At 39.0% G+C, this 15324-nt stretch overlaps 1 protein-coding gene across 1 annotated transcript in view; it reads left to right on the top strand.

Moving 5' to 3' along the window:
* The window catches only part of MAN2A1 (mannosidase alpha class 2A member 1), an 88158-nt gene that overhangs the window by 59810 nt on the left and 13024 nt on the right, over positions 1-15324 (top strand). The window contains exons 13-19 of the mRNA XM_020779994.3: positions 1076-1241; positions 3419-3652; positions 3741-3863; positions 8019-8133; positions 11350-11483; positions 11664-11805; positions 12195-12328. Of these exons, the coding sequence (XP_020635653.2) occupies positions 1076-1241; positions 3419-3652; positions 3741-3863; positions 8019-8133; positions 11350-11483; positions 11664-11805; positions 12195-12328 (1048 nt within the window). The remainder of the gene's footprint in view (positions 1-1075; positions 1242-3418; positions 3653-3740; positions 3864-8018; positions 8134-11349; positions 11484-11663; positions 11806-12194; positions 12329-15324) is intronic.

Here is a 15324-nt window from a genome sequence, read left to right as displayed (position 1 = left end):
AACTAATGGCTGCCACATTTCAGGTTATTAGTTGAACAGGCATTATTTTTGCAAGCAGTAGTATTTTGAAGTTTATAATGGCAGAACCTTCTTATGTGTGAATGGCATAACTTAACTAAAAAGGCAATATAAAATCCCTGTAATGTCTGCCTTCACTATTATTTGAAGTAAGTTGAAGTGATGAGTATTTTAATGCTTAGCAATATGAATATTCTTTCCTGTGTTTCTAGGCTGGTTATAATGACAGAAGGAAATGAGAGTGTGGATAGAGCTAATTTCTTGATCTTGCTTTCAACCTGTTGGTCAGGTGCTTTTAAATGTTTTCTTCTATAAATATCAGATGGATGGATGGGTATGCTCAGTCAGTGTACAGTACTTATCTTGGTCAACTGAGATTATATTTGTTTGTATAAGAATTTAGAGAGGAATATTAGTAAATTAAACTAGCATTACAATATGATAACAAGCATAAGAAGAGAAACCTGCAAATTATGTGCCATGCCTTTGATAGCATTCCCACAGCAAAGTGTTTCTATTATATGCAAATATGGATTTTAGGATATGTCTATATTGTTCTGTGCTATTTTTCCTGGCTGTGAGATTTACACAAACGAGGGGTTGGATATAAAGTAACTTCCTCTGGTGGAGAAAGGCATTTCTATCCAGGGAGGGAGCTCATCTGCACCTTACTCAAGCATACCACATGGTTTCTTTTAAAAAATGAATACAGTAGCTTGTAACAAGTTCCCTGGATATTTAAGACACATTTTAAAACTTATTTAATAAATGTATTTTAGAATTTCAAAAAACAAAATCCCAAGGTTCAGCTAAGTAGATAGATCTATCCTGGAATAAGGGGTTGGTACAGAATGTCTTTGCAGTGTATTTTCCCCTGAAGCATTCAAGGAGAAGCGTCTGTATGTACCTAGGCAGCATAACAAATATGCGTTCTGCATATCTTTGAAATGTTTTACTAGTTCACACAATTTAGGTGGTTTCCTTGTGTAATTTATTTTTGACAACAGAAATATTTGATCAGATTGCTTTTGTAAAGATTTGGCAACGTTTCTTGCAGGTACCTTTTGATTTATAATCCTACAGAACAAGATCGTTCATCGGTGGTTTCAGTCTATGTGAACACACCCAAAGTTAAAGTACTGTCTCCTTCTGGAAGATCTGTTCTAGTCCAGCTTGGTGCAGTATGGGATGGAAGTGCTAAAATAACAAATGATGTATATCAGGCAAGTTATTTGTAATATAATCTGTGAGCGTGTATTGGATGAGCATGTTAATATTTCTTACTTGGGTAGTAGTAGAAAATTGCTAGACAAAGAACTCACTTGTTCGCTTAGTAATCCTGAAGCAGAATGTCTTGGACATTTTACTTATAAATTTTGGGAATTTGTTACTATTCCCAAACTTAAAAAGAAATAAGATATACAGATACTTCAGTATTTACATGTTCTCTAAACCCCCTGAATTCCGTAGAGATTACTCCCAGGTAAATGGAATAACATGACAGCATCTTAAAAAGCAGAGACCTCACCTTGCCGACAAAAGTTCGAATAGTCAAAGCTATGGTTTTTCCTGTAGTGATGTATGGAAGTGAGAGCTGGACCATAAAGAAAGCAGACCGCCGAAGAATTGATGCCTTTGAATTGTGGTGCTGGAGGAGACTCTTGAGAGTCCCCTGGACTGCAAAGAGAACAAACCTATCAATTCTAAAGGAAATCAACCCTGAGTGCTCACTGGAAGGACAGATCTTGAAGCTGAGGCTCCAATACTTTGGCCATCTCATGAGAAGAGAAGACTCCTTGGAAAAAACCTTGATGTTAGGAAAGTGTGAAGGCAAGAGGAGAAGGGAACGACAGAGGATGAGATGGTTGGACAGTGTCATCAAAGCAACCAACATGAATTTGACCTAACTCCGGGAGGCAGTGGAAGATAGGAGGGCCTGGCGTGCTCTGGTCCATGGGGTCATGAAGAGTCGGACACGACTAACGATGACGACGAAGTGGAATAAATAAACTATTATTTATATATTCACTTGCTTATCAGAGCTCAGAATAATTAACAATCCACATAACAACGTAACAGTTAAGTTACAAATTAGGTAAAGGTAAAGGTACCCCTTGACATTTAGTCCAGTCATCTCCAACTCTAGGACGCGATGCCCATCCCCATTTCCAGGCCATGGAACCAGCATTTGTCTGAAGACAGTTTCCATGGTCACATGGCCAATGTGACTAGATATGGAACGCCATTACCTTCCCACCGAGGTGGTACCCATTTATCTACTCACATTTTTACATGCTTTCGAACTACTAGGTTGGCAGGAGCTGGGATAAGTGATGGGAGCTCACTCCATCGCATGGATTCCATCTTACGACTGCTGATCTTCTGACCTTGCAACACAGAGGCTTCTGCGATTTAACCTGCAGCACCATCATGTCCCTATAATTACAAATTACATGTAGCTAAAATAACAAACCACAGAGGTCTGCTAAAATACAATGAAAGCAGTGCAAACAGCCAGTGTTAAAAGACTTAGAAATGAATGAGAATTAGAAATGAAATATCTCAAAAAGAAGTACTTCTTTAAATATTGCATAGTTAAACTGGAATTCACTGCCACAAAATGTCTTGATGGCTATCCACTTCGAGTGCTTAAAGGGGAGTTAGATAAATATATGGAGGTTTGGGCCATCCATGGCAACTAGAGATAGGGGTATTCGTATACAAATTCTAATATCCCCATCTCTAATGGCAAGTAATCAGAATTACTGTACACACCAATGGTATCAGAGGCACAGTGACTCTGTATCAGTTGCTGTGGAATGCAAAACAAAGGGTGCAGTTAAAGTTTTCATAATATTCTGTGGAAATGTTTGCCGACTTTTTATCTGTTTCTGAGCAAACCCATACAGTGTGTTGAAACAGTTTCCTAGAGTTGCATGAAAGAAAAACATTATTTCAGCAAGTACTGGAAGTCACCAGAGGAATGGTGTAATCTAAGCAAGTGAAATAACTGTTTTCTTAATCAATCTTTCTGTCCTTTGCCTGAAGTATGGATTTTTCTTCTTGTTGTTCCTTTCCTCCTAGAGTATGAACATCATCATGGCTATTCTGACTTTGGATGCAGCAGCTCTAAACAGTGATGTTTTGTTGCATTCAAACTATTCTCCAAGATTTTGAAGCTAAGAATGTTTGTGTCCTTGCTATATTTCTTTCCCCTCAAGTAACACTTACTTTCACATGCCTGTTTCTAACTGATTTTGGCTTTGACTGGAAATGTTTTTAGTGCTAAGTTAGAATTTCTATATAAGAAGTCCTATTCAGAGCCAGAGGATTTTCTTTTTTCTTGCATGTCTGTTTTTGATACTGGAAAAATAACATTTATTTTATTTTCTCCCCACAGATCTCTTTCTTGGCTCATGTACCACCTTTGGGTTTTGGAGTTTACCAGCTTCTGGAAGGACCAAGTTTGGAAACTGTACTGGCTGATTATAATCTCTATCACAATGATAAAGCTAAGTTAGTCAAGACGGATAGAGTTTTCAATGTTAAAGAGATACAGAATGCTTTGGATGAGATCATGTTGGAGAATACCTATATGAAAATCTGGTTCTCTGGAAATTCTGGGCTTGTCGAGGTATGTGTGTTACAAAATATGTGTAAATATTGTGGTATCCAAATGAAAATGTAACACATGGATCTCATTAACTTTTTTTCCCTGTTAGAAAGTGAATACAAAAGAAGATAATAAGAACCATCGTGTAAAGTTGGAGTTTGTTTGGTATGGAACCACAAGTAACAGAGATAAGAGTGGAGCTTATCTCTTCTTACCAGATGGAGAGGCCAAGGTAAGATCATCTTAATTAAGATTAGTAGTGCTACATTAATAATAGACTTGAATATTGAGGAATACAGAGGAGAGAACGCAGGTATATAAGTTCCAATCCAAAGCTAGTCTTCTGCTAGTACTAAGACCTAACCTGAAGATAAGCTCTAGTATGATTTTCCAGGATGCTCGTAATATAAGCCCTGCCTCAAAAATAAGCCCCAGTTAAGTGAAACCCCACCCTCCACCCCTGTGCAGCAACCAGAAGATGATGACATGACTGTATTTGAATAAATGTAGATTGTTGTACGTGAAAAAAATAAAACATCCCCTGAAAATAAGCCCTGGTGCATTTTTGGAGCAAAAATTAATATAAGACCCTGTCTTTTTTCAGGGAAACATGGAAGAAAACAGCTTCTGATCATGGAAGGACTATTTCTAACTAGCGGAACTGCATGTAATTGAAAAAAAAATTCCTAAGTCATTAAATGTGTTCACAGCTAACTAGGAGGTGCCTACTTGGCATTCTAGAAAACAGTCAAATATTCTGTATGTCACATAGTGTCTTTAAAATTTCAATGTCAGTAGAAATGCAGGCTTTGATCTATAAATCCAAATGCATGTGATAATCTCGAAGTCCAGTGAGTACCATTCCATGCATGGAAAGCTCCCACTAGAAATGATATTTTGCAGAGTTATCCTGCAAAGCAATCCTGCCCCCTGCAAGCTCATGTGTTCTATGAGGGAGTCAGGATACTCTGGAACTGTGTAGAAAGTGGGAGGAGGTAAAACAATGATCTTCCCAATCCTTCCTTCAGAAAGAGCTGCTTCTGCTTTCCATTTCCTTTGGCAAATGCAGGACATGCTCCCATGATTGGAAGGGTAGATCTGGATCTAGCACATAACATTTTGAGAGGCCAGTAGTGCACGTGGAACATTTGCTGTTCACAAATAGTCAGCATTTTAGAAGTAGTGGTCAAATTCCTGTTGGTTAGGACAGTAAATCACATCAGAATAGGCCCATTGAATCAGTAGGGATTTAGTAAGTCAGCTCCTCTGTAAGTTCCTCTGTATCAAATCAGCCTACTCTATGACTTGCTATGCTAAAGTAAGTTGCATTAGAGTTGGCCTATTTGAATGAATGGACATTGTCACTTAGGGGTGTACTCACTTTTGTTGCTAGCAGTTTAGACATTAATGGCTGTGTGTTGTGTTATTTTGAGGGGACAGCACATTTACACTGTTATACAAGCTGTATATTCACTGCTTTACATTGTAGCCAAGTGTCATTTCGTCAGTGTTGTGACATGAAAAGATTTACTAAAATATTTATGAAATGTAAGGGGTGTACTGATTTCTGTGATATACTGTAGTTTGTTTTTAGTCCGATTTGTTTCACATTACTTTAATTCAACTGGCATAGAGTGGCAACATAAACAGTCAGAGACTTGTTTTAGAAAGAATGAACATGTTTCTTTTTATTTACAAAAATCTTAAAGTTGGAATAGAAAACAAAAACATATTCACAGATTGATTATTACGATATCTTAATTTGCTTGTTTCATTATTTGATTCACTAAGCTTACTGGTTACATATATACACTGAACACTGACATTATTTAACCTGCCTGTTGCATTTATAAACATTAACATACAGTAGGAAACCAGTATCCATGGAAGATTGGTTCCAAGCATTCTCGCAACTGCTGAAAGCCATAGATAATAGCGAACACTATACATAGCATGGTAAAAGAAAGAATATCTGGAAAAAAATTATTTTCACATGTATTATCAGAACTGGCCACTAAAGGGTGTAAGAGACCGTGCGATTTCTAGGGTTTTTTATTTTTATTATCAGACCTTGGATAAGTGAAACCATGGATACTGATTCAGCAGATACGGGGGTCCTACTGTATTCACAAATTCATTTTTAAAACTGATACTAAATCTGGACAGTTCCTGACTGACACTAACTGAGGTAAAAAGGCAGGAAATAGACACTGAGGTACAGAGTGAAACCATAGGTTACTCTATGTGATTGACATGCATTCAAAGTCCCTCCCATCAAAATCTTTTAAAGGCACAATATGCCGGTTGCTATTTCAACAACTCTAGTGTGATTTATTATGCTAAGCAACAGGATTTTAGTCAAGGATATACAGCAGGGACGGGCAAAATTGAGCCTGCAGGCTAAATCCATGCTTACACTCCAGGAGCCAAAATGAAGCCCTCTTTTGCATCTTCACAGTGCCATTTGTTAAAATCTTTTGCTTGTGTTTTCAAAGGCTTATGGTTCCCAACCTTGAGTAACTCAGCTGTTCTTGAACTGCAACTCCCAGAAATACCAGCCAGCACTTCTGGGAATTGTAGTCCAAGAACACCTTGGTTACCAAAAGTTGGGAACCACTGCTGTAAGGGGTATTAGAGGAATACTGCCAAGTTCTTCTTCGTGGCCTCTGTGAATGCACACAATTGGATTGTTCTGCGCCTGTGCAGGACCTCTCGGAAGTTTCTAGAGCTTAAAGACATGTGATTAGTGGGACGTTCCCCCATGGAGTGCATGCTCCACCCGCCAGAAGTCCCCTCCATCCACCAGAAGTTCCTTTTAGCCGCCACTTAGGTTATACCTATTTTGGAGAGAGCTAGAATGATTGAGCGTTTTCTGCAACTGGTAGTTGCTTCTTTTATTTCAATCACCTTGTATGTACAGTATGGTTGGCGGAATCGCTGAAATGGCTGTTAGACAAAGGACTGTCTATGGTACCGGGGCCGCTGGTATCAAAATGTTTGCTGGGTGGAATATGATCGAGCTGTTTTTAAACCTTTTATGAAGGTTGTCCATTTGTCTGTTTTTTCATTGAAAAGGCCAGCGCCATCAAATGGAAGGTCTTCAATTCTTGATCTGGTATCATCAATTATGCCAGCTGACCTAAGCCAGGCATGGCATCTAAGGGCAATAGATGTTGCCATTGCCTTAGACGTGGCATCAGCAGTGTGGTAGGAAGCATTTTTTTGCTGTTTGGCCGGAGTAGAAGCCTCAGCATAAATATTTAGGGCTTCATTCTTAGAAGACTCAGGAGCCGCTTGAATAATGGGGAGGATCTTATTCCATAGTTGCCTATTGTAAGCTCCCATGGTGGCTTGATAGTTGGTGTTGGAGGAGCCACAAATGCAGGATAGAACCCTTTCTGGCCCGTCAACATCTACCGCACCATCCTTTCAACCCCAACAACAGCAACCATGTCAACAACCCTTTTGACACCAATAGAAGGGTAAGCAGTATCAATAAACCCCTTCCATCTTCCACCACTATTTCCACTCCATTTCAAACAAGGTTATACCCTTTCCTTAGTGCATGGGGTTGAATCATCAAGGACCAATGGGTCCTTTCTATTATCATAAAGGGCTATTTCATCGAATTTCAGCATACTCCACTTTTCACTGTCATTGACTACTCCCCACTCATTGGCTAGTGCAGGGGAAGGGGCTCCCCGGCCACCTCAGTACTGGCTGGTTGGGCTTGTTGTTTTTGGTGGTGGCAGGGCAGATCCGGCAGTTCCTTTTCCCCCATGTGGCAAGCGGGCAAGGCCGTGCTGACCCCTGCCCTGTCAGTACTGGTGGTTGCTCCATATCCTGTTTTCATGCAAGGATTCACATTAAAGCAAAGTGAGTGAAACAGGCAGTTTCATGCCAGTTTCCCAACAACTTGCAATAAAAAGCTTACTGTGGATTATGTGAAATACTTATAATTCCTGCCCTTGTGGGTTGAGGGCTGATGTTTCCCATGTGCTGAAAGCCCTTAGCAAACATACACACACCATCCCCCCCCCCCCCCCCATAGCAAAGGACTGTTTCAGTTAAAAATTCTCATTTGCTGCAAGTGGCTGTGGCTTTCCCGGAATATAAGCTGCATTTGGGTCTCTGGAGTTTGCCCCCCCCCCTTTATTAAATGTTACCCAGTTGTCACCTCCCTTATATATGAAGTGCATTCCTTAGTGCTGTTTCAGCCATTCCACAGAGGTAGTAAAAGAAGCAGTACAAGTGTCAGATTTCCTCTCTCAGCATTTTTGGAGTCTGTTTAGAAACAGGTGAGAGCAGTACCCTGTTCCTTTTTCAAGCACCACTTAGTGTGCAGAGGATGTAGAAATCTAATTTTTGCCTTTCTCTCTTTCTGCAGCCCTATGTTTTTTCTGATCCACCTATCATACGAGTTACACATGGGAGGATTTTTTCTGAAGTCACTAGCTTTTTTCATCATTTGACTCACACAGTACGGCTTTACAAAGTTCATGGTAATGTAACATTAGCAAATACGGCTGAACAACTGTGTTCTTTTGTTTGCTAAAGGTTTCAAGTTGTGCCCTTTTAATGTAGCGTGTGTGAAGATACTTGACTGTTTTACATCTAGTTCTAGCTTCGAAACAACTCTTTTCACTGCAGTGGGAGGTCTTCAAAAACAGTCTTTTTTACCTGTCAAATTCAATCAGCCTGCCTCAAGCTAGACTTCTGTAAAGCATTGTATTTGGGACTGCTTTTCAAATGCATTTTTAAACTTCAGTCATTGCAGATCTTATCAGCCAAAATTTTAAGTAGAGCGGGCAATGATGCATGTGTTACTCAAGTGATTATGTATATTTTACTAGTGTCTGGTTTCTGGGTATAATTTAACGTACTTTTAAAAAGTCTTCAAATTTACTAAAGTGACTTGAGCACCTGAAGTTTATCTTCTGTTCTGTGAACCTGCCTATCAGATTATTATATCTTGAAGAGTTTTATTTAAATTAACCATGCTCTGTTAACCATGTACAGAATGCTATTGGGTTTTTACACATGTATGAGAGGCATTATGTAAACCACAGCTGCTAATGGACAAAGTACCACTCTCATCTCAGTTGCTTGCTTAGTCACTCACCTGGTTGCATGTCTGACATGCTGTTATTTAGCTGCAATTAGCTGTAATTTGCCATGGCAACCTCTATGATTTCTTTCCTGTGTACATAAAAATCCAATAGGATTCTGCTCGGTATATTGATTTTTTAAAAAAGCTTTTTTGCTTCAAGACATAAAATTCCAGATTGGTTTTTGATGTTACAGAATGAAAAATTTAAAAATGAAGCAGCTTGGAAAGTATTTATTTCTTTTTCAGTGTTCAAGTCAGTGTTGTAGTATTTCTGGAACCCACTTAAGTGAGATATGCATTGAGGGAGGGGGGGAGAAGAGAATAAGAACTAAACAGCATCACAGTCAGCCAAAACGACTGAAGTAGGCAAAAGCCAAAACATTTTGCTCACACTTTTGTTTAGTAGTCATAAGTACACACACACACACACACACACACAGAGAGAGAGAGAGACTCAATATATTACATTGGCTGAGATGAAAAAGTACACAGTGACTTAAAGTCATTTTAGCCATTGAGGTAAAGGAAAAAGAAATTTTGAGCAAAAATTTCTTGCTTTTCTCTCCCACCCCCCTTTCATTTCTTGTCTTTTTGGCTGTGAAAGAAAGGGGGAAAATGGCAAATCCTGAAGCCTAGGAACATTGATTATAACTCTTCAAGTAGCATTGTCATAAAAAATTCTGTGTTAATTCTTCAACATAATATGACTCAGGCATATGTGGGGGAAGATAAAATGTCCCTCGTGAGATGATGAATAGCTCAGTGAGTTAGGTGTCTGGCTGCAGATGCAAAGGCTGGGAGTTTGATTCCCCACTGGGCCTCCTGGGAGAAGAGACAGACTGTGTAGCCATGGGCAAGTTGCATAGTACCAGAGTACCCTCACAAGATGGAATGAATACTCTACATCTGGAAAACTCTTTAAAGGGTTGACATAAATTGGAATCAACTTGATGACATAGAATTATTATTATATGAGGGTTAATTTGCATTGCTTTTTTTCTTTAAAAATCTTTTGTTTTTTTCATATACAGTGGTGCCTCGCATAGCGACGTTAATTCGTTCTGCAAAAATCACAGCAGAATGAAAACGTTGCTATGCGATATTAAAAAGCCCATAGAAACGCATTGAAACCCCTTCAATACGGTCCTATGGGCTGAAAACTCATTTAAGCGAAGATCCTCCATAGTGCCGCCATTTTCGGTGCCTCTAAAGTGAGAAATCCGACCCTAAACACAGCGGGCGGCCATTTTGAAACAGCCGATCAGCTGTTAAAAAATCATCGCTTTGCGATGATCGGTGCCCGAAGCAGGGAACCGATCATCGGTGCTCGAAGCAGGGAACCGATCATTGCAAAGCGAAATTCCCCCATAGGGAACATCGCAAAGCGATCACTTTTGCGATTGCAAAAAGTTTGTTGCAAAGTGATTTCGTCGTAAAACAAAGCGATCGCTATGCGAGGCACCACTGCATATGCTCTGGGTTTTTCTTTTTTTTCTTCTATTTAAACTGCATTTCTATCTAGTAGAATAATCATAAACAGTTACTGTTGGCATCTATGAGTTCAGTCTTTGACAGAATGATAATATAATTTTCAATGGCCAGAATCCTGTTTCTTAACATAGTTAATCTAACTAGAGTAGACCTACTGAATCACTGAGGGTTTGGTGAGCTGACTGTTCCATAAACTCCTTTGATTCAAATGGGCCTGCTCTACTTTAAAATAGTAAATCATGGTTAGAACAGGCCCATCTGAATCAATAGAATTTACCAGTCGAATTGACTCACATTAATTCAGTGGACCTACTCTAGTGTGTTTTACTGTGCTAAGCAACAGAATTTTGACCAATAAATACAATTTGTAAGTAGTTTAACTATTTGGTGCAGTGACTGTTAGGTTACTCTGTTATTTTGCTTTGTAGCTGGGATGGAAAAAGACAGCAAATAAGGCTTTAACTGTGCTGCATCTGAGTTTGTTGAACATAGTTACTTCCATTTATTTGGAATTACAACCATGTAATTTGTTGCTATTGTCTGTATTTGCTTGGATTAGGGGGGCTCCTGCTGGAAAGCTGGTATACAGTATATCATATATAGCAGTGGTCCCCAACCTTTTCCCAACTGCGGACTGGCGTGGCACGCTCGCTGGGGGGGGTGTCAGGCTCGTGGGGGTGTTGCCCTCGTGCGCGGGGGGCATGTTATGCTCGCAGGGAGTTTGTCACACTCATGCGCATTCACGCTCAGAGGGGGTGGAGCATGCTCATGCATGGGGCACACTTGCAGAGGGGTGCTCATGGGGGAGCAGGAGATCTGTGTCCACGGCCAGGTTCTGTCTTGGCCGCGGACCACTGCCGGATCACGGACTAGGGGTTGGGGACCCCTGATATATAGAATATAATTGTTTCCAGCTTTGTTCATGTCCAGAATTGTGCTTCTGGATATAGGGGACCAAGAGCTGTAGAATTATGTGAGTCCACCTTTTTTGTGACTCCCGTTGAGCTGCAAAAATAAAGTCATAGAGGGTTTGTGGGGCACAACAAGCTGTCTGACACTTAATGTAAGAGGTCTGACAGACATTATTGCACAATCATGACTTCTTTTTTCTGTTTAGGGCTAGAAGGACAGTCTCCTGAGATATCCAATATTGTGGACATCAGGGGAGAAAATAATTATGAGATTGCAATGAGAATTTCATCTGATATAGAAAGCCATAATAAGTTTTACACAGACCTCAATGGATACCAGGTAATTACCATTCATTAATTCTAAGCACAGTGGATAAGGTATCTGTGCTCTAAGGTTTAGAGCCAGTGTATATCTGCATGGGTTCTTTGCTTCTTTGTTCATATCTTTAAAATAATTTTACTATGTGTCTTACTTTATAATTCACGGTGAAGCTTAATGAAGTCATATTTGATAATGCAGATTCAGCCTAGACAGACAATGAGCAAATTGCCTCTTCAAGCAAATTTTTATCCAATGACTACAATGGTTTATGTCCAGGATAGCAAGATTCGCTTGACTCTTCATTCAGCTCAGTCTCTTGGAGTTGCAAGTTTGAAAAGTGGTAAGTAAATGAAGGTTCAGAGTGAATATGGAGAAAATTAACTGTATTATTCTGGTGATATACTACAAAGATCCATAAGAAGTGAGTAATTAAGAAATTTAGGTACCCAAATAGAAAGGAGAAAGTAGTATAGCTGGAAGAATGCTGTGACATGAATGTTTTAAACTTTGACTTTGTGCAAATATGTTAAAGTGAGAGGAGATGTAGGCTTTCTTTCTTAAATGCATTTTAATTAATTTATAAGCATATTTTTGTTCATGTGAAACTTATAGCTGAACATTTACTAGCATTTGTCTGTTCAAAGAATGGTGTATATTCTGTACTGTAGCAACATAATGCATGCATTTAATTGCATACTGATAGAACCAAATACAAATATTTGTTTTTAGGACAATTAGAAGTCATCATGGACCGTAGGCTTCTGCAAGATGACAATCGAGGCTTAGGACAAGGTGTACAAGATAACAAAATCACAGCTAATCTATTCCGACTTCTGTTGGAGAAAAGAAATGGCGTAGATATGGTAGGAATAGTATTACAAAAATTTTTGTATATGAATTAATAATTTACTATAGTTTATTAGACTTGAAAGTATAAGCACACTTGCAAGGAGATTTTGTAACTCTTAAGAATAATCTTTCACTATTCAAATCCAGGTTTTGTTTAAATTGGGGTGGGGGGTTACTGGGAAGTACATGGAGCAGCAACTCCTGGTATCTGGGTGAAGTGAATTGTAGCTCCTTGAGTGCTTGTCTCGGAACATGATGACAAAGGAAGCAGGGCCTGATGTCATCCCTCCCACAGAGGGCTATTTGCAGGAAAATCTAGCTCCCTTCTCCTCTTGTTTTAGTTCCCATGTCTAACTATAAAGTCACAATGTATGTCCTTAGAGTGTCATAATTTTTTCCACTTTTTTCTCTCCCCAACCCTTTAGGGTATTTAGAAGGCCTATTGATGTGTTCATAACAGGGCTAAACTGAACATGTGATGACAGAGGCTATGCTAGCCCAATTACTTTATGCTCTGATCTCACATGAAGAGTAATTATCCAAAAAAAGTAGTACTTTTGCTACATGCTAATGTAATATCTGTGAATATATTACTTCAGCATGTAACAAAGTACCAGAACCCAGAAAAACAGCATTCACATTTTTCTGTTTATAAGATGACCCAATGTATAAGACGACCCCCGCCCCGTTTTCTAACCCCAAATTAGATCAAAGGGCTCCCTCTTTACTAAGCCCCATGCCTTCACAAAGGGCAAGGAAAGTGGCTGTCAAAGTGACCGCTGCTTTTCCTTGCCTTTTGAGAAGGCACGAAGCTGAGCAAAAAGGAAGAGAGAAATGACTCTCCTTCCTTTTTGCCCAGCTCCGTGCCTTCTCAAAAGGCAAGGGCATGCAAGGCTTAGCAAAAAGGAAGGGGAGGCGTTTCTCCTTTCCTTTTTTGCTAAGCTCCGTGCCTTTGCAAAAGGCAGTGGTAAACATCTGCTTTCCATGTATAAAACAACCCTCAATTTTTTCTCAAGTTATTTAAGAAAAAAGTTGTTTTATACATGGAAAAATATGGTACTCTCCTCTTTAGAATGTTGCTCTCCACAAGCAATGATTTGCAGGGAGGCAGGAGGTAGTTTGTGTCCTGTCCTTACATAGTAGTAGTTTGAGAAAAAGTACCTGTGTTAGTCTGTTCTAGCATGTCAGGCATAACCAAAATAAAAATAAAAAATAAAGAAGAACAAAACATTGTGGCACCTTAAAGACTGTTATATTTTAATGTGAGCTTTCATGGGCAGGTCTACTTCCTCAGTTTGCTCACATTAAAATATAGGGGTTAGAATTATTCTATTTTTCTTTTCTTTTTGCCTGATATGCCATCCTCACATGTTCACAATTGTGAATTCCTCCTATATGCTGTATTATATAATTTCATTTGCTGGCGGACATGGAAGGAGCCTCCCACAAAGAATGTGAGGCATCCCCTGGGCAATGGCAGTGCCCTGTCAACTCATCCTTCTGGTCTGGGAGCACCATTGGATTGCATCTGACGTGAACAAAGGAGAAAAAGATTATCACTTGCTAAGGAAGCACAGACGTCTTGTTCACACTGTTAGTACTTGTAGCAAAAGTGGATCCAGTAACTTTACCTCAGAAACACCTTTACAACAAGCATTATTCAATTTCGTTTATAAATTCCAGGGAGGTAAAGGTCAAGTTATTTAAGAAATAGTTTCAAGAACACATAGGACTATATAATCTGTAGCAGAAATTCTGCCTCTCTTGAGAGTAAATTATGCTGTGGATAATGAATTATTGGTTGGCAGCTCCCAGGTTATTAGCTAGGCATTTTCAAAGTCTAAGCAATTACATAAACATTACATTTTACATAATCCTACTTGTGGGTACATTCCACATGAATACACACATTCTGAACACATTGACCAAGGTTTGAGGCCAACAGAATGCATCCATACAATATAAGCAGAAATCGGTATTATTGTTACAGTAGATAATCTAAATAAGTACAGGTTTTTTTTTTGCTCCATAAGATGCACCGGACCTTAAGACGCACATAATTTTTAGAGGAGGAAAACAGGGAAAATATATTCTGAACCAAATAGTGTAATAAAATATTTAATAAACTATAACAGAATAACATTTGAACTATGTAAAGTGGACAGCAGTCAACAGTGGCATTAAGAACCATTACCACTATCATTAACAAATGGAGAGACTTAAAGCTTTGTGTACTCTAGTTTATGTACCATAAATTTGTGTACCATAAATTTAATTCAAGTACATATAGACCATTATCAGCCAGTGATAAGACCTATACCACACTACCTATATTTTACATTTCCTTTCATCCACCTTCTCCCCGTGCTTATAGAAATGTCTCAATGACAGATGAGATTGTTGTGCAACTCTGCCCATCTACAGCTCGAGCCTATATTAAGTTAGAAATGGTTTGTCTGATTTGGCACTGCATTGAGAGGTCCCTTTTAGTTGTGTGGAGGATAAATAGTGGAATTAAACTATTTAACAGCTGGTTTTCCTTATTTATTTTAGGTTATGCAAAAGAACAGCAACACAAAGCTTAACCAATTCACCAGTAGTAGCACATGCTCAGCATAAGACCAAATCTCGGGTTTCTAACATAATTGAACATTTATAGCATGCAAGGCACAACAGCCATGAACAATGTTATTGATGAGCCAAAAAAACTGAATACAAACTATAGTAGCTGAAATCATGAAGGAGGTACTGTAATCCAGTTAGAAGTCACGAGGCACAGTTAGTTTCCTTGCTGCAACACCCTTTGGAAATACATTCTCTATTAGATGCCCAGAACTAGTTGAAAAGTTTGCAAGTCGAATCCAAATTTCTCATAAGAATGTACTGAAAATTAATTAATGCATTCTTATGGGGAAAAAGGTCAGAAACTTTTTAAAAATTAAAAGAAAGTCACTTACCAGGTACTGTAGACTGAGCCCAGCTCTTCACAGTGCCTTGGTAGACCCCAGAA

The sequence above is a fragment of the Pogona vitticeps genome, chromosome 2, assembly GCF_051106095.1.
Source record: "Pogona vitticeps strain Pit_001003342236 chromosome 2, PviZW2.1, whole genome shotgun sequence".
Classification (NCBI taxonomy): domain Eukaryota; kingdom Metazoa; phylum Chordata; class Lepidosauria; order Squamata; family Agamidae; genus Pogona; species Pogona vitticeps.
Note: the sequence above shows the minus strand (reverse complement) of the source record. Positions and strands in the feature narration are given on the sequence as shown.